The sequence below is a fragment of the Catharus ustulatus genome (genome assembly GCF_009819885.2).
Source record: "Catharus ustulatus isolate bCatUst1 chromosome Z unlocalized genomic scaffold, bCatUst1.pri.v2 scaffold_29_arrow_ctg1, whole genome shotgun sequence".
Lineage (NCBI taxonomy): Eukaryota > Metazoa > Chordata > Aves > Passeriformes > Turdidae > Catharus > Catharus ustulatus.
This window is the reverse complement of record NW_024879446.1, coordinates 3,009,493-3,028,163: the sequence shown is the minus strand read 5'-3', so window position 1 is coordinate 3,028,163 and position 18,671 is coordinate 3,009,493. Positions and strand designations below refer to the sequence as shown.

Sequence of the window (18,671 nt, the reverse complement as noted above, 5' to 3'; positions counted from 1 at the left end):
CATGTGCCAGGGAAAATTCACGCAAACAAGATGCACATGCTTTCCATGCATTGGACATGAGCAGAACAATAATACTTTACTGAAAATTAATAATTATAATTATAATTATAATTAACGGCTCTATTTTCTGCCAGGGACCAAGGTGGGTTTTTACCTTGCATGTTTGCAGTATGTAAACAAACAGTCATAGGACAAAAGCACAACAACTCACCAGTCTAAATAGCTGACCAAGTTGGGATTCCTAAACTTCCTCATGACCATGAGTTCATTGACTTTTAGTTCCTTCTCCCTCAGTCCATGGAGATTTATTTTCTTTATGGCAACCTAAAATGACATTGAAAATCAGTAACTTGACATGTTGGAGACAGGAGACCACAGCGCACATGGAGTGAGTGATTTTGCAATGACACAGCAAACTGAGCCAAAGTGTCTTATGATTAGACATTGGAGTAATTAGAAACTGACATTCCAACAGCTCATTGCTCCTTTGGAGGCCAGTTACAAGACACGTGGCCACTGATGTTTTTACTTGTTCACTTGGTAACAAAGATGTCTTAACTATCACCCACAAAGCTCTGACCACACTCTCAGTTGCTCTGTCTGCAATTCAAAAGAAGTAATCCGTGTCTTGGTACTCTGTGGATACATCCTGGGCTATAAGGAGGGTTCAGGACTTCTAGGGACATCTTACAGATCTCTCCCTATGTGCAGCTCCCAAGTGCAGCACTGCAAGGGGCTAATGAAGTACCAGTAACATTCAGATGTATTTGCTGGCAGCCACAATGAGAATACAGCTCTGAAGCTGTAGCCCCAAAGAGCAGTGAGATTCTCCAAGGCACCACCTTTGTTTTAGCAATTGAGAGTGAGTGAGCTCTGAAAGGAACCGTTGCCCTCCTCGCCTTCCTTCTGGTAGTTGAGAAGGACAAAGACTGTCCCAAATGCAATTTGCTGGCTGGTACCAGTCTGTGCCTCTTGTGCCTTTACTGCACAGCTCTACCCAACACTCCAGGCACAGCTCACACCAGAGGGGAAAGCCCTCAAGAGCTGCAGAGTCTGTAGGGGCTGTTGACATTTACCTCTCTTCCTCTGGCCTTGTCGATGGCCCTACAAACCTTTCCAAAAGTCCTAGAAACAAAACAAAGCAAGGAAGGAGAAGCCATTTAGATCTGGGAGTGAAAGCCAGCCCAGACAGTGATCTCTGCTGTAAGTGCCTAAAACCCTGCAGGATGCAGGAGGGGCCTGCCAGAAGGCAGCTGATGCATTTTCCTCTCAAGTGCATGAGCATTGGGCCTGCTCCTGAAGTGTTAGGATTTACTGCCTCAGCTCCAAAAGAGAGCTTATTCTTTCATCTTGGTTTCAGTTTCTAAACTGTGCAGTTCTTATCCTGACCATGGAGTATTTCCTTCAGCAAACACTTAGAAAGAAATGTTCCTGAGAACTGTTATCTCACAGCTATCATAGAGGGTAGGTTGCTCTTTCAGGCAAGTAAGATTCTTCTTCTTTCCTTAGTGTGGCTGTAGGATTTGGAGCTATTCCAAAATGCTAAGGAAATTAACACAGAGCTATCCCACACTTGAGAGACAAGGAGATCTTGCAGGTCCTGTTCCTTGCTGCAGGCAAGAACTTTGGCAGCATGGAGATGGTCTTTGACAATGCCTTCTGACCATGCTCACAAATTCTGTCCAGCATTGAGAGATGGGACATTTTAACCCCTATGTCTGAATATTTGGAGTTTTCCTGACTTCACACTTCACAGACATTCAGCAAATCCCCTGGCCCATAGTTGTATAGAAGTAACTGTGGTTGGACTCACCCGCTGCCAATATTTTCCAGTTCAGTGTATTTTTGTCACAGGATTTTCCATGTTCGCTATTTTCCCTGAGGAATCAAAATGCAAAATGCTCACTTTAAAGCAGAGATCTCAGCTTCCAGAAGATACCAAGGGCAGCCCAACCGCGTTGCTCTCTGAACCCTTTGTGGTTGGCTGCGTAACTAAAACAACTAGGCAGACAGCTCTGTAGAACACACGGCCACACAGCAGTTCCTGTGGGAGTCCTAAATGTCCCTGTGACACCAAACTGAGGAAGAACATTTGGTACAGCTATGCTGTCACATGCACACCACACACTGCCCCTCAGACAAGAGATACACAAGACGTACTCAGTAGCTGAAAGTACTTCTCCTCAGTCTCCTGTTGCTGAGCAGCAGCTGTGTCACTGCTGGGATGAACAAACGGCCCAGGCTCCACTTCTCAGGCTGTGGAACAAAGGTTCCTTTGGACAGCGCTGCTGCTGCAGCAGGTTTAGTAACAGAGCCTGTGTAGATCTGGGAGTAGAAATGAGTTTTGTGTCAGAAAGGTGGATGGCAGAGATTACTTTGAGATCCCTTTTCAAATGCAAGCCCTTAGGAAGGTGCTGTAAGCCCATGCAGGGCACTTTAAATGGATTATTAGGATGTCCACTTCTCAAACTGGATGGGTCAAACCAAAGACTTGTTTTACTCAAGTTCATAGCCAGATTCATGTTCCGTTTTCATGGATTTTCTGAAGGATGACTGCCACAATGACCATTCCACTTCCTCCCCAAGGATTCCTTTCCCCCTCCAAGGGCTGCAGACACACTTGCTCAAATGTTCTACCTCCTCCCTCTGAGTTCTCTTGTCCTGCACCATCTTCGGGACATGCCCAATCTGCAGCACCTCCGGTTGGGAAGCCTCCTTTGCCTCGCACCGACACCAGGGCGTTTTCTTTGGATTAATTTGCTGGAAACATTTGCATGCTGGCCGGTGAGATGTCAACATTTCCACCTCAAGTCAAACAGAACAAATCAGTCAGAGACTACAGCTTGTCCCTGTCAGACAAGAGTCATCAACTGTCAGGAAAGGCAGAGAACAGATTTATAAGAGCTACAGACAGCTTGTTTCAATCCTCCATCTGGGTCACCATGTCCCACTGTAAAAATACCTCAGGAAACAGGAGTGCAGTAACAGGCCAGCAGGAATCAATTGGAACGACTGCTAGCCAAAAAGCCACAGAACTAGCCTCGCTGTCCAGAACAGACATTGAGATTCAGCACACCAGGAAATGTCCTTCAGCACAGCTGTGACAGACCCTACAGCAGGATGGCACTCAGAGGCATCATCCCACCCTGCTACTCCACAGTGGAAAGGCAAGAAGGGCAGAAAGCAGCAGTTTGGTGACTGCACTGGCTATTGCTGTTTCACTCACTTGCTTTTGAACAGACTGAAACAGGGGATTATGTTTCTCTCTGATAATCTTTAATTCTTCATCCAGCTTCTTCTGCTTTGCCTTCATCCTAGTCTCAGTTTCCTGCAGATCTGCATTCAGCTGGTCCTTGAGGTTCTGTAAAAGGAAGTGAAATATTCAATGAATGGAGTGTCTGACACTCTTGCACTCACCTGGTTTTGTTGATCGCCTCTCTGCTCATGGAGATTCATCTCCTCTTGGACGTTTCTCATGGCCTCCTTGTGCCTTCTCTTCACGGCCGTGATGGCAATCTCAGCTTCAGGTAGTTCTGCTTGTGATTCTGCCTTGATGTTCTGTATACACAAAGACAGAGCAAGTCACAGGGAGCTGCCACCAGCTCAGCTTTTTCTTTTTCAGCCTCAAATTCAAATTAATTCAGCCACTTCCTTCTGCTTCCTGACACACCTCTGTTTCCATTGTAACCCTCCCATCCCAGTGCTGATCTCTGCAGATTACAAGGCTCTGTGCTTGCAGTGCCTGTGGTACTCCTGGCCTCCTCAGTCCCAAGAGCTCTGTTTTATGCTCTTGTTCCTGCCCTTCACTCTGTCACCTGGTGAGCCAGGCTTACCTGGTCATTCTCCTGTAGCTCTTCCACCTGGTGCCTCAGCTGCTCTTCCTGCTCCTGGCCTCGGAACAGCTCTCCCTGAGTCTGGGATTGTATCTCTGATAAAGCAATCTGCTCACGCTCTTTCTCTACAAGGGCCTACACAGAAAGCAAGAGAAGATGGGGTTCAACTTCCCATACAACATTTGTGGGCCAAGTCTCTAAGACTCATGGCTCACACGTTCCCAAAGCACTGTGAACTCAGCCCAGTCCCACAGCTCCATCCTGGCTCTGCAGGTGGCTTCTGATGTGGGCTTACTCCATGTGACAGACACTTCTGGAATTCATGTTCCCTTCAGGCCTGCACCATGATTCCTGCCTTTCTGACATCTACACTCTTGTTAGATATCCTGCTCATTCAGGAGATAAGGACGCATGTAAAGATTCTCTGATGGAGTTCAGAGAGCCTCTACAGCCACCTCAGTAGATGGAGGAGGACCAAGCTGGTTATTCTTTCTCTTTTGTCAGCTGAGAATTCAGCCCAGTGGTAACAGAGACCCTCCTAAGGCCCATCCACAAATGAACTTACACACTCGTAGGGGTGCCAATGAAGAAAATCATGTGTCATGTAATGCATGTATGACCAGAGTCACCAAATACCACCTAAAACACAGAATTTTTCCAAGTCACTAGGACAGGGAGAAATGTAAAGACTAAACTGAGGGTTTCAAGGCAGAAGAGGCTGGAGGAGGAAAACCTTTCCCCTTCCTCTGAGGGGAAAAACAATCATTTCTGGAGGGGAAGCATCTCTGCCTGCTTGGGCTCAGTTAACAGAACATGTCTCTCCCCTTCTCCTGAAGGGATGCAAGTATTGGGATGAGTTTTGCACCTCCAACTGCCTCTGACCAGAGCCAGGAAGAATCAGTTATGTAAATGTTAGATAGACAGATAGATAGATAGATAGATAGATAGATAGATAGATAGATAGATAGATAGATAGATCTCACATATAATTTTGGATATTATAATTTCTGTTACTACACACATCGAAGCTTGACAGCCAGTGCCCCAATCAGCAGCAATCCTGAACTTGGTCTCCTGTTGCATCAATAAACCACACTCTTGGGGAATCTAGAGCATGTAGATCCTCATGGAATGAGACCAGATTTAGCACTGCACTGGGAATTGCACTTTTTGTGCATCTGTGCAGGGGAAAGTTATTTGATTGGTCACAACCACTGGCTGTATTCAGAATAATGCCCAGACCCTCCAAGCATCTCTGACCTCTGAGGACGACCTGGAATACAAGGATGTTGAGATCCTGCTCAATTACCAAATACAATCCTTATTGCATTATTTAACAAGTGCTGATCCACAAGGCTGCCAAGAGGCAAGAGAGCTATTAAATAGAAAGTGAAGTATAGGGTCCTACTGGCTGGCCTGGTATCAAAACAGTTACTCCTGCATCAATGTCCCTACAACAAACTACGTCATCTCGTGCAGGAAAATGTTGAGAAAAGCATTAGTGCTTGGAAGAGAAAGAAAAACACAAGATGTCTCCATGTAGCAAAACAAGAACCCAAGAAACCAAACAAATTGTCACCTACTCCAATGTCTAAGGAATCTGGATACAGCCAGGACATGTTTGGCACAGAAACAGCACTTGTGAAGAGCACTTTCTGGAAGCGTACGGTTACAGTCTCACATAAGCCGCAATTTACAGTAATTTCAAGATTACAAGTTGCACCGATTATAAGCCACATATCCGGGTGTCGGCAACATTTTGTTTTTCCTCCACATAAAAGCCACACCAGATTGTAAGCCACACTTTTGTTCGCAGCGAGGACCTGTGTGCAACTTTCAAAAAGCTGCCAAATAGTAACAGAATTGCAGGAATGCGGGCTTTACTGGCTCAGGGCTGTGTAGGCTCGGCCAGCCCCCTCATTGCCGCCGTGGAACTGCCCCGGCCTGGCTTGGCTCCCCGTCCCCCGCCGGGGAACAGTCCCAGCCTGGCACGGCTCCCCCTCCCCGCCAGAGAGCTGCCCCAGCCCAGCAAGTCTCCCCCTCTCCTGCAGCCACCAGAGGTGGTCCTGGCCCTGTCTGGGGCCGCGAAGGCAAAGCTTAGAATGGGGTTGCTGCGTGCTTGAATTTCTGGTTAGAAAATTTCTGAACATTTTTTTCATATATTAGCCACTCCAGAAATTAAGCCTCACTTCCGTGTACAGAGCAAAACTTTAGTCAAAATGGTGTGGCTTATAATCGTGAAATTACTGTACTCATGTTATAGATCCATAAGCACCAAATCCTTCAGCTGTGCTCCCACCCCTCCTCAGCCCAATTGCACTTCTGAAGACATGCAGCAGACGTTCAATATCTTCCTGCCTCAGAGACGCCCACAACTGGACACATCACTTGAAGTGCAGCCGGAGAAGTGCCAAGACAGTACACTGCTAGTACTCATCTGAATGAAGAGACAAAAAGAACCACCTGACAATAAAAACCCCCATCTCTCACTTCAAGCTGCAACTCCACAATGTGTCTCTGAAATAGTCCCAGCTAAACACGCTCAAGAAGTTCATGGGGTCAAAGCACCCAAAGACCCTGGGTGCTCAGATCAACCACTTTTGTGCCTCTAGCTCCTTGGCCACTCTGTGCACTGCGACAGGTCTCTCCAGACCACAAAGTCCCCAACGCATCCAACAAAGCTGAGCTCAGTGTCCTTGAAATGCCCCCTCACGACAGATCATAGCCCATTTTCCAGCTCTCACTGGCTCGGCCCAATTGCTTGCTCCTGGTAGGACTCCAGCTCTCAGCATCCACCAACACCAACAGCAATTCTGCCTGCTCAGAAACTTGCAGCTCTCTCCTGCAGGAATGACAGCAACAGCAAGAACGGGCACTTACGGGCTCAGAATATACAGATTTTGGTGTGACCACATCTGAAGACTTGCGCTCAAGTTCCTCATCTTTGGCCTCTTCTCCAGGAGTTGAGACACTCAGTGGATAGTCTTCTATGGGTTCAGGGCTCTGTGGACAGAGAAAAGCAGGAGGTCACGTCATTACCTGCAATTTATAAACCTAATTTCTCTTCAGCTCTACACCTGCTTTACAAAGGCAAAATCATAAACTGTCATAGCAATGGGATTCTAAGGCATTCCGGCTACATGAAAAGGAGCTGCTTCCAAAGAACTGCATATGGCTCCAAATTCAATATTCCACCCTGGCTACTATCAGCAAGCAACATTCTCTCTGAAAACTGAGCTCTCATGTCTTTCAAGCTCTGAAACGGAAAATGAAGAAATAGCCAGCTGCTGCTGTTGCAGACATAGAAAACTAAAACACTATCAGAATCTCACCATGTACTGCAAAAGGAAATCATGAGCAAAAGCATCTTTGCTAGCTGCAAAAGACAAAGTGAACAGGGATTCTCCTCCTGGCGAACCAATAACCCAAAAATCCACATGATCAAAATGGCACCTACTCCAGTGTCTTAAGCATCTGGATGCCGTGAGGAGATGCTTGGCATGCAAAGAGCCCTTGTGGGGAGCTGTCATCTAGGCATTTCTGGAAGTGTGCCTGCAAGCTCCATCATGATCTTCCCTTTCCCAGGCTAAAGCTCCCTCAGCATACACTCATTCAGCTTGTGCTTCCACCCTCCCCAATGTCCGTACTCCTCTCTGCACATGCTGCAGATCCTCAATGCCTTTCTCCTTCACAGGGGCCCTCAACTGCACACAGCACTCCAGCTGCGGCCACAGTGCTGTCCAGCACAGGCCACAGGGCACTGCCCTGCTCCTGCTGCCCCACTCTTGCTGACACAGGTCAGCATGTCCTTGGCTTTCTTGGCCTCCTGGCCACACGCTGCCTCATGTTCAGCTGCTCTTCCGTGGCGTCCCTGGCTCCTTTTTGTCCCAGGGAGCAGCCAGGCTCAAAGTTGCACGTTTGCCTTAAAACAGAGCATCGGGAATTCCAATATGTCTTTCCTGTTCTTACCAACACAAGACAGCACTCCAAGAATTTCAGCTTTTCCACCTCTCCAGGCTCCATTGGCATTTTCAAATGGAGTTAGAGAGGCACACCACACAAGAGAAAGTATCCAGACACACATGTAGCCTCTGCGTTTTGTCCCAGAAATGGGGCCACAACTAAGCAGTTTTTGTCCTTTGCCACACAGGATAGCAGAAGACGCACAGGGATTCTCAGACAACACAATCAGCTCTTTGCTGCTTATTAAAAGTCAAGTGGACTCAGTCTGCACTCTGCTACTTGACCCCTTGCCTGAAGAGGCAAAAGAACCACCTGGCAAAAAGCACCACATCTCTCACTTCAAGCTGCAACTCCACAATGTGTCTCTGAAATAGTCCCAGCTAAACACACTCAAGAAGCTTGTGGGTCAAAGCACCCAAAGAGCCTGGGTGCTCAGATCAACCACTTTTGTGCCTCTAGCTCCTTGGCCACTCTGTGCACTGCGACAGGTCTCTCCAGACCACAAAGTCCCCTACGCATCCAACAAGGCTGAGCTCAGCGTCCTTGAAATTCTCCCTCTCCTGGGCCAGGCAGCCCCCATGCTCCAGCCTGGCCCCTCACATCCCAGCAACATGCGGCCCAAACAGGACAGATCATAGCCCATTTTCCAGCTCTCGCTGCCTCGGCCCAATTGCTTGCTCCTGTAGGACTCCAGCTCTCAGCATCCACCAACACCAACAGCAATTCTGCCTGCTCAGAAACTTGCAGCTCTCTCTCCTGCAGGAATGACAGCAACAGCAAGAACGGGCACTTACGGGCTCAGAATATACAGATTTTGGTGTGACCACATCTGAAGACTTGCGCTCAAGTTCCTCATCTTTGGCCTCTTCTCCAGGAGTTGAGACACTCAGTGGATAGTCTTCTATGGGTTCAGGGCTCTGTGGACAGAGAGAAGCAGGAGGGTCACGTCATTACCTGTCATTTATAACCTAATTTCTCTTCAGCTCTACACCTGCTTTACAAAGGCAAAATCATAAACTATCATAGCAATGGGATTCTAAGGCATTCCGGCTACATGAAAAGGACTGCTTCCAAAGAACTGCATATGGCTCCGAATTCAATATTCCACCCTGGCTACTATCAGCAAGCAACGTTCTCTCTGAAAACTGAGCTCTCACGTCTTTCAAGCTCTGAAATGGAAAATGAAGAAATAGCCAGCTGCTGCTGCTGCAGACATAGAAAACTAAAACACTATCAGAATTTCACCATGTACTGCAAAGGAAATCATGAGCAAAGCACCTTTGCTTGCTGCATAAAGACAAAATGAACAGGGATTCTCCTCCTGGCGAACCAATAACCCAAAAATCCACATGATCAAATGGCACCTACTCCAGTTTCTTAAGCATCTGGATGCCGTGAGGAGATGCTTGGCATGCAAAGAGCCCTTGTTGGGAGCACTGTCATCTAGGCATTTCTGGAAGTGTGCCTGCAAGCTCCATCATGATCTTCCCTTTCCCCAGGCTAAAGCTCCCTCAGCATACCCTCATTCAGCTTTGCTTCAACGCCTGCCCAATGTCCGTACTCCTCTCTGCACATGCTGCAGATCCTCAATGCCTTTCTCCTTCACAGGGGCCCTCAACTGCACACAGCACTCCAGCTGCGGCCACGTGCTGCCCAGCACAGGCCACAGGGCACTGCCCTGTTCCTGCTGCCCCACTCTTGCTGACACAGGTCAGCATGTCCTTGGCTTTCTTGGCCTCCTGGCCACACGCTGCCTCATGTTCAGCTGCTCTTCCGTGGCGTCCCTGGCTCCTTTTTGTCCCAGGGAGCAGCCCAGGCTCAAAGTTGCACATTTGCCTTAAAACAGAGCATCGGGAATTCCAAGATGTCTTTCCTGTTCTTACCAACACAAGACAGCACTCCAAGAATTTCAGCTTTTCCACCTCTCCAGGCTCCATTGGCATTTTCAAATGGAGTTAGAGAGGCACACCACACAAGAAAGTATCCAGACACACATGTAGCCTCGGCGTTTTGTCCCAGAAATGGGGCCACAACTAAGCAGTTTTTGTCCTTTGCCACACAGGATAGCAGAAGACGCACAGGGATTCTCAGACAACACAATCAGCTCTTTGCTGCTTATTAAAAGTCAAGTGGACTCAGTCTGCACTCTGCTACTTGACCCCTTGCCTGAAGAGGCAAAAGAACCACCTGGCAATAAAAGCACCACATCTCTCACTTCAAGCTGCAACTCCACAATGTGTCTCTATAATAGTCCCAGCTAAACACACTCAAGAAGCTTGTGGGTCAAAGCACCCAAAGAGCCTGGGTGCTCAGATCAACCACTTTTGTGCCTCTAGCTCCTTGGCCACTCTGTGCACTGCGACAGGTCTCTCCAGACCACAAAGTCCCCTACGCATCCAACAAGGCTGAGCTCAGCGTCCTTGAAATTCTCCCTCTCCTGGGCCAGGCAGCCCTCATGCTCCAGCCTGGCCCCTCTCACAATCCCAGCAACATGGGGCCCAAACAGGACAGATCATAGCCCATTTTCCAGCTCTCACTGCCTCGGCCCAATTGCTTGCTCCTGGTAGGACTCCAGCTCTCAGCATCCACCAACACCAACAGCAATTCTGCCTGCTCAGAAACTTGCAGCTCTCTCCTGCAGGAATGACAGCAACAGCAAGAACGGCACTTACGGGCTCAGAATATACAGATTTTGGTGTGACCACATCTGAAGACTTGCGCTCAAGTTCCTCATCTTTGGCCTCTTCTCCAGGAGTTGAGACACTCAGTGGATAGTCTTCTATGGGTTCAGGGCTCTGTGGACAGAGAAAGCAGGAGGGTCACGTCATTACCTGTCATTTATAACCTAATTTCTCTTCAGCTCTACACCTGCTTTACAAAGGCAAAATCATAAACTATCATAGCAATGGGATTCTAAGGCATTCCGGCTACATGAAAAGGAGCTGCTTCCAAAGAACTGCATATGGCTCCGAATTCAATATTCCACCCTGGCTACTATCAGCAAGCAACGTTCTCTGAAAACTGAGCTCTCACGTCTTTCAAGCTCTGAACGGAAAATGAAGAAATAGCCAGCTGCTGCTGCTGCAGACATGGAAAACTAAAACACTATCAGAATCTCACCATGTACTGCAAAAGGAAATCATGAGCAAAAGCACCTTTGCTTGCTGCATAAAGACAAAATGAACAGGGACTCTCCTCCTGGCGAACCTATAACCCAAAAATCCACATGATCAAAATGGCACCTACTCCAGTTTCTTAAGCATCTGGATGCCGTGAGAGATGCTTGGCATGCAAAGAGCCCTTGTTGGGAGCACCGTCATCTAGGCATTTCTGGAAGTGTGCCTGCAAGCTCCATCATGATCTTCCTTTCCCCAGGCTAAAGCTCCCTCAGCATACCCTCATTCAGCTTTGCTTCAACGCCTCCCCAATGCCCTTACTCCTCTCTGCACATGTTGCAGATCCTCAATGCCTTTCTGCTTCACAGGGCCCTCAACTGCACACAGCACTCCAGCTGCGGCCGCAGTGCTGCCCAGCCACAGGCCACAGGGCACTGCCCTGCTCCTGCTGCCCCACTCTTGCTGACACAGGCCAGCATGCCCTTGGCTTTCTTGGCCTCCTGGCCACACGCTGCCTCATGTTCAGCTGCTCTTCCGTGGCGTCCCTGGCTCCTTTTTGTCCCAGGGAGCAGCCCAGGCTCAAAGTTGCACATTTGCCTTAAAATACAGCATTGGGAATTCCAAGATGTCTTTCCTGTTCTTACCACACAAGACAGCACTCCAAGCATTTCAGCTTTTCCACCTCTCCAGGCTCCATTGGCATTTTCAAATGGAGTTAGAGAGGCACACCACACAAGAGAAAGTATCCAGACACACATGTACCACATGGTTTTGTCCCAAAAATGGGGCCAAAACTAAGCAGTTTTTTCCTTTGCCACACAGGATAGCAGAGACGCACAGGGATTCTCAGACAACACAATCAGCTCTTTGCTGCTTATTAAAAGTCAATGGACTCAGTCTGCACTCTGCTACTTGACCCCTTGCCTGAAGAGGCAAAGAACCACCTGGCAATAAGCACCACATCTCTCACTTCAAGCTGCAACTCCACAATGTGTCTCTGAAATAGTCCCAGCTAAACACACTCAAGAAGCTTGTGGGGTCAAGCACCCAAAGAGTCTGGGTGCTCAGATCAACCACTTTTGTGCCTCTAGCTCCTTGGCCACTCTGTGCACTGCGACAGGTTCTCCAGACCACAAAGTCCCAAACGCATCCAACAAGGCTGAGCTCAGCGTCCTTGAAATGCCCCCTCCCCTGGGTCAGGCAGCCCTCATGCTCCAGCCTGGCCCCTCTCACAATCCCAGCAACATGTGGCCCAACAGGACAGATCATAGCCCATTTTCCAGCTCTCGCTGCCTCGGCCCAATTGCTTGCTCCTGGTAGGACTCCAGCTCTCAGCATCCACCAACACCACAGCAATTCTGCTGCTCAGAAACTTGCAGCTCTCTCCTGCAGGAATGACAGCAACAGCAAGAACGGGCACTTACGGGCTCAGAATATACAGATTTTGGTGTGACCACATCTGAAGACTTGCGCTCAAGTTCCTCATCTTTGGCCTCTCTCCAGAGTTGAACACTCAGTGGATAGTCTTCTATGGGTTCAGGGCTCTGTGGACAGAGAGAAGCAGGAGGGTCACGTCATTACCTGTCATTTATAACCTAATTTCTCTTCAGCTCTACACCTGCTTTACAAAGGCAAAATCATAAACTATCATAGCAATGGGATTCTAAGGCATTCCGGCTACATGAAAAGGAGCTGCTTCCAAAGAACTGCATATGGCTCCGAATTCATATTCCACCCTGGCTACTATCAGCAAGCAACATTCTCTCTGAAAACTGAGCTCTCACATCTTTCAAGCTCTGAAATGGAAAATGAAGAAATAGCCAGCTGCTGCTGCTGCAGACATGGAAAACTAAAACACTATCAGAATCTCACCATGTACTGCAAAAGGAAATCATGAGCAAAAGCACCTTTGCGTGCTGCATAAAGACAAAATGAACAGGGATTCTCCTCATGGCGAACCAATAACCCAAAAATCCACATGATCAAATGGCACCTACTCCAGTGCCTTAAGCATCTGGATGCCGTGAGGAGATGCTTGGCATGCAAAGAGCCCTTGTTGGGAGCACTGTCATCTAGGCATTTCTGGAAGTGTGCCTGCAAGCTCCATCATGATCTTCCCTTTCCCCCAGGCTAACGTTCGCTCATCACCCCCTCATTCAGCTTGTGCTTCCACCACTCCCCAACTCCCTTGCCCTTCTCCACACATACTGCAGCCCCTCAATGCCTTTCTGCTTCACAGGGGCCCTCAACTGCACACAGCACTCCAACTGCGGCCGCACCGCTGCCCAGTACAGGCCACAGGGCACTGCCCTGCTCCTGCTGCCCCACTCGTGCTGACACAGGCCAGCATGCCCTCAGCCTTCTTGGCCACCTGGCCACACGCTGCCTCATGTTCAGCTGCTCTTCCATGGTGCCCCTGGTTCCTTTTTGTCCCAGGGAGCAGCCCAGGCTCAAAGTTGCACATTTGCCTTAAAATAGAGCATTGGGAATTCCAAGGTGTCTTTCCTGTTCTACCAACACAAGAGAGCACTCCAAGAATTTCAGCTTTTCACCTCTCCAGGCTCCATTGGCATTTTCAAATGGAGTTAGAGAGCACACCACACAAGAGAAAGTATCCAGACACATGTAGCCTCTGCGTTTTGTCCCAGAAATGGGGCCACAACTAAGCAGTTTTTGTCCTTTGCCACACAGGATAGCAGAAGACGCACAGGGATTCTCAGCAACACAATCAGCTCTTTGCTGCTTATTAAAAGTCAAGTGGACTCAGTCTGCACCTGCTACTTGACCCCTTGCCTGAAGAGGCAAAAGAACCACCTGGCAATAAAAGCACCACATCTCTCACTTCAAGCTGCAACTCCACAATGTGTCTCTGAAATAGTCCCAGCTAAACACACTCAAGAAGCTTGTGGGGTCAAGCAACCCAAAGAGCCTGGGTGCTCATCAACCACTTTTGTGCCTCTAGCTCCTTGGCCACTCTGTGCACTGCGACAGGTCTCTCCAGACCACAAAGTCCCCCTACGCATCCAACAAGGCTGAGCTCAGCGTCCTTGAAATTCTCCCTCTCCTGGGCCAGGCAGCCCTCATGCTCCAGCCTGGCCCCTCTCACAATCCCAGCAACATGGGGCCCAACAGGACAGATCATAGCCCATTTTCAGCTCTCACTGCCTCGGCCCAATTGCTTGCTCCTGGTAGGACTCCAGCTCTCACATCCACCAACACCAACAGCATTCTGCCTGCTCAGAAACTTGCAGCTCTCTCCTGCAGGAATGACAGCAACAGCAAGAACGGGCACTTACGGCTCAGAATATACAGATTTTGGTGTGACACATCTGAAGACTTGCGCTCAAGTTCCCCATCTTTGGCCTCTTCTCCAGGAGTTGAGACACTCAGTGGATAGTCTTCTATGGGTTCAGGGCTCTGTGACAGAGAGAAGCAGAGGGTCACGTCATTACCTGTCATTTATAACCTATTTCCTTCAGCTCTACACCTGCTTTACAAAGGCAAATCATAAACTATCATAGCAATGGGATTCTAAGGCATTCCGGCTACATGAAAGGAGCTGCTTCAAAGAACTGCATATGGCTCCGAATTCAATATTCCACCCTGGCTACTATCAGCAAGCAACATTCTCTCTGAAAACTGAGCTCTCACATCTTTCAAGCTCTGAAATGGAAAATGAAGAAATAGCCAGCTGCTGCTGCTGCAGACATGGAAAACTAAAACACTATCAGAATCTCACCATGTACTGCAAAAGGAAATCATGAGCAAAAGCACCTTTGCTTGCTGCATAAAGACAAAATGAACAGGGACTCTCCTCCTGGCGAACCAATAACCCAAAATCCACATGATCAAAATGGCACCTACTCCAGTGCCTTAAGCATCTGGATGCCGTGAGGAGATGCTTGGCATGCAAAGAGCCCTTGTTGGGAGCACTGTCATCTAGGCATTTCTGGAAGTGTGCCTGCAAGCTCCATCATGATCTTCCCTTTCCCCAGGCTAAAGCTCCCTCAGCATACCCTCATTCAGCTTTGCTTCAACGCCTCCCCAATGCCCTTACTCCTCTCTGCACATGTTGCAGATCCTCAATGCCTTTCTGCTTCACAGGGGCCCTCGACTGCACACAGCACTCCAGCTGTGGTCGCAGCGCTGCCCAGCACAGGCCACAGGGCACTGCCCTGCTCCTGCTGCCCCACTCTGCTGACACAGGCCAGCATGCACTTGACCTTCTTGGCCACCTGGCCACACGCTGCCTCATGTTCAGTTGCTCTTCCGTGGCGTCCCTGCTCCTTTTTGTCCCAGGGAGCAGCCCAGCTCAAAGTTGCACATTTGCCTTAAAACAGAGCATCGGGAATTCCAAGATGTCTTTCCTGTTCTTACCACACAAGACAGCACTCCAAGCATTTCAGCTTTCCACCTCTCCAGGCTCCATTGGCATTTCAAATGGAGCTAGAGAGGCACACCACACAAGAGAAGTATCCAGACACACATGTAGCCTCTGCGTTTTGTCCCAGAAATGGGGCCACAACTATGCTGTTTATGTCCTTTGCCACACAGGATAGCAGAAGACGCCAGGGATTCTCAGACAACACAATCAGCTCTTTGCTGCTTATTAAAAGTCAAGTGGACTCAGTCTGCACTCTGCTACTTGACCCCTTGCCTGAAGAGGCAAAAGACCACCTGGCAACAAAAGCACCACATCTCTCACTTCAAGCTGTAACTCCACAATGTGTCTCTGAAATAGTCCCAGCTAAACACACTCAGAAACTCGTGGGGTCAAAGCACCCAAAGAGCCTGGGTGCTCAGATCACCACTTTTGTGCCTCTAGCTCCTTGGCCACTCTGTGCACTGCGACAGGTCTCTCCAGACCACAAAGTCCCAAACGCATCCAACAAGGCTGACTCAGCGTCCTTGAAATGCCCCCTCCCCTGGGTCAGGCAGCCCTCATGCTCCAGCCTGGCCCCTCTCACAATCCCAGCAACATGCGGCCCAAACAGGACAGATCATAGCCCATTTTCCAGCTCTCGCTGCTCGCCCAATTGCTTGCTCCTGGTAGGACTCCAGCTCTCAGCATCCACCAACACCAACAGCAATTCTGCCTGCTCAAAACTTCAGCTCTCTCCTGCAGGAATGACAGCAACAGCAAGAACGGCACTTACGGGCTCAGAATATACAGATTTTGGTGTGACCACATCTGAAGACTTGCGCTCAAGTTCCTCATCTTTGGCCTCTTCTCCAGGAGTTGAGACACTGAGTGGATAGTCTTCTATGGGTTCAGGGCTCTGTGACAGAGAGAAGCAGGAGGGTCACGTCATTACCTTCATTTATAACCTAATTTCTCTTCAGCTCTACACCTGCTTTACAAAGGCAAATCATAAACTATCATAGCAATGGGATTCTAAGGCATTCCGGCTACATGAAAAGGAGCTGCTTCCAAGAACTGCATATGGCTCCGAATTCAATATTCCACCCTGGCTACTATCAGCAAGCAACATTCTCTCTGAAAACTGAGCTCTCACATCTTTCAAGCTCTGAAATGGAAATGAAGAAATAGCCAGCTGCTGCTGCTGCAGACATGGAAAACTAAAACACTATCAGAATCTCACCATGTACTGCAAAGGAAATCATGAGCAAAAGCACCTTTGCTTGCTGCATAAAGACAAAATGAACAGGGACTCTCCTCCGGCGAACCAATAACCCAAAAATCCACATGATCAAAATGGCACCTACTCCAGTGCCTTAAGCATCTGGATGCCGTGAGGAGATGCTTGGCATGCAAAGAGCCCTTGTTGGGAGCACTGTCATCTAGGCATTTCTGGAAGTGTGCCTGCAAGCTCCATCATGATCTTCCCTTTCCCCAGGCTAAAGCTCCCTCAGCATACCCTCATTCAGCTTTGCTTCAACGCCTCCCCAATGCCCTTACTCCTCTCTGCACATGTTGCAGATCCTCAATGCCTTTCTGCTTCACAGGGGCCCTCGACTGCACACAGCACTCCAGCTGTGGTCGCAGCGCTGCCCAGCACAGGCCACAGGGCACTGCCCTGCTCCTGCTGCCCCACTCTTGCTGACACAGGCCAGCATGCACTTGACCTTCTTGGGCCACCTGGCCACACGCTGCCTCATGTTCAGCTGCTCTTCCGTGGCGTCCCTGGCTCCTTTTTGTCCCAGGGAGCAGCCCAGGCTCAAAGTTGCACATTTGCCTTAAAACAGAGCATCGGAATTCCAAGATGTCTTTCCTGTTCTTACCAACACAAGACAGCACTCCAAGCATTTCAGCTTTTCCACCTCTCCAGGCTCCATTGGCATTTTCAATGGAGCTAGAGAGGCACACCACACAAGAGAAAGTATCCAGACACACTGTAGCCTCTGCGTTTTGTCCCAGAAATGGGGCCACAACTATGCTGTTTATGTCCTTTGCCACACAGGATAGCAGAAGACGCACAGGGATTCTCAGACACACAATCAGCTCTTTGCTGCTTATTAAAGTCAAGTGGACTCAGTCTGCACTCTGCTACTTGACCCCTTGCCTGAAGAGGCAAAAGAACCACCTGGCAACAAAAAGCACCACATCTCTCACTTCAAGCTGTAACTCCACAATGTGTCTCTGAAATAGTCCCAGCTAAACACACTCAAGAAACTCGTGGGGTCAAAGCACCCAAAGAGCCTGGGTGCTCAGATCAACCACTTTTGTGCCTCTAGCTCCTTGCCACTCTGTGCACTGCGACAGGTCTCTCCAGACCACAAAGTCCCAAACGCATCCAACAAGGCTGAGCTCAGCGTCCTTGAAATGCCCCTCCCTGGGTCGGCAGCCCTCATGCTCCAGCCTGGCCCCTCTCACAATCCCAGCAACATGCGGCCCAAACAGGACAGATCATATCCCATTTTCCAGCTCTCGCTGCCTCGGCCCAATTGCTTGCTCCTGGTGGACTCCAGCTCTCAGCATCCACCAACACCAACAGCAATTCTGCCTGCTCAGAAACTTGCAGCTCTCTCCTGCAGGAATGACAGCAACAGCAAGAACGGGCACTTACGGGCTCAGAATATACAGATTTTGTGTGACCACATCTGAAGACTTGCGCTCAAGTTCCTCATCTTTGGCCTCTTCTCCAGGAGTTGAGACACTGAGTGGATAGTCTTCTATGGGTTCAGGGCTCTGTGGACAGAGAGAAGCAGAGGGTCACGTCATTACCTGTCATTTATAACTAATTTCTCTTCAGCTCTACACCTGCTTTACAAAGGCAAAATCATAAACTATCATAGCAATGGGATTCTAAGGCATTCCGGCTACATGAAAAGGAGCTGCTTCAATAGAACTGCATATGGCTCCGAATTCAATATTCCACCCTGGCTACTATCAGCAAGCAATGTTCTCTCTGAAAACTGAGCTCTCACTCTTTCAAGCTCTGAAATGGAAAATGAAGAAATGCCAGCTGCTGCTGCTGCAGACATGGAAAACTAAAACACTATCAGAATCTCACCATGTACTGCAAAAGGAAATCATGAGCAAAAGCACCTTTGCGTGCTGCATAAAGACAAAATGAACAGGGATTCTCCTCCTGGCGAACCAATAACCCAAAAATCCACATGATCAAAATGGCACCTACTCAGTGCCTTAAGCATCTGGATGCCGTGAGGAGATGCTTGGCATGCAAAGAGCCCTTGTTGGGAGCACTGTCATCTAGGCATTTCTGGAAGTGTGCCTGCAAGCTCCATCATGATCTTCCCTTTCCCCAGGCTAACGTTCGCTCATCACCCCCTCATT

General features: G+C 48.9%; 1 protein-coding gene across 1 annotated transcript; it reads right to left on the bottom strand.

Moving 5' to 3' along the window:
* Positions 1-3,292: 3,292 nt before the first annotated feature.
* On the bottom strand, positions 3,293-14,054 carry LOC117011210. The gene is made up of 7 exons (XM_033086537.1): positions 13,932-14,054; positions 12,337-12,456; positions 10,469-10,591; positions 8,591-8,713; positions 6,714-6,836; positions 3,834-3,968; positions 3,293-3,558 (listed from the first exon to the last, which is right to left on the bottom strand). Exons 1-7 carry the CDS (start codon positions 14,052-14,054, stop codon positions 3,343-3,345), a joined length of 963 nt encoding a protein of 320 aa, XP_032942428.1. The 3' UTR covers positions 3,293-3,342.
* Between the last annotated feature and the right edge of the window lie 4,617 nt (positions 14,055-18,671).

What these genes read in the sequence shown, in the direction of transcription:
- LOC117011210 (XM_033086537.1), bottom strand. Translation starts at nt 14,054, where the DNA reads ATGATCTGTCCTGTTGGGCCCCATGTTGCTGGGATTGTGAGAGGGGCC. An exon ending in AATCTGTATATTCTGAGCCC is followed by an intron (nt 10,592 to 12,336) that starts GTAAGTGCCCGT and finishes CTCTGTCCACAG; the next exon opens with AGCCCTGAACCCATAGAAGA. An exon ending in AATCTGTATATTCTGAGCCC is followed by an intron (nt 8,714 to 10,468) that starts GTAAGTGCCGTT and finishes CTCTGTCCACAG; the next exon opens with AGCCCTGAACCCATAGAAGA.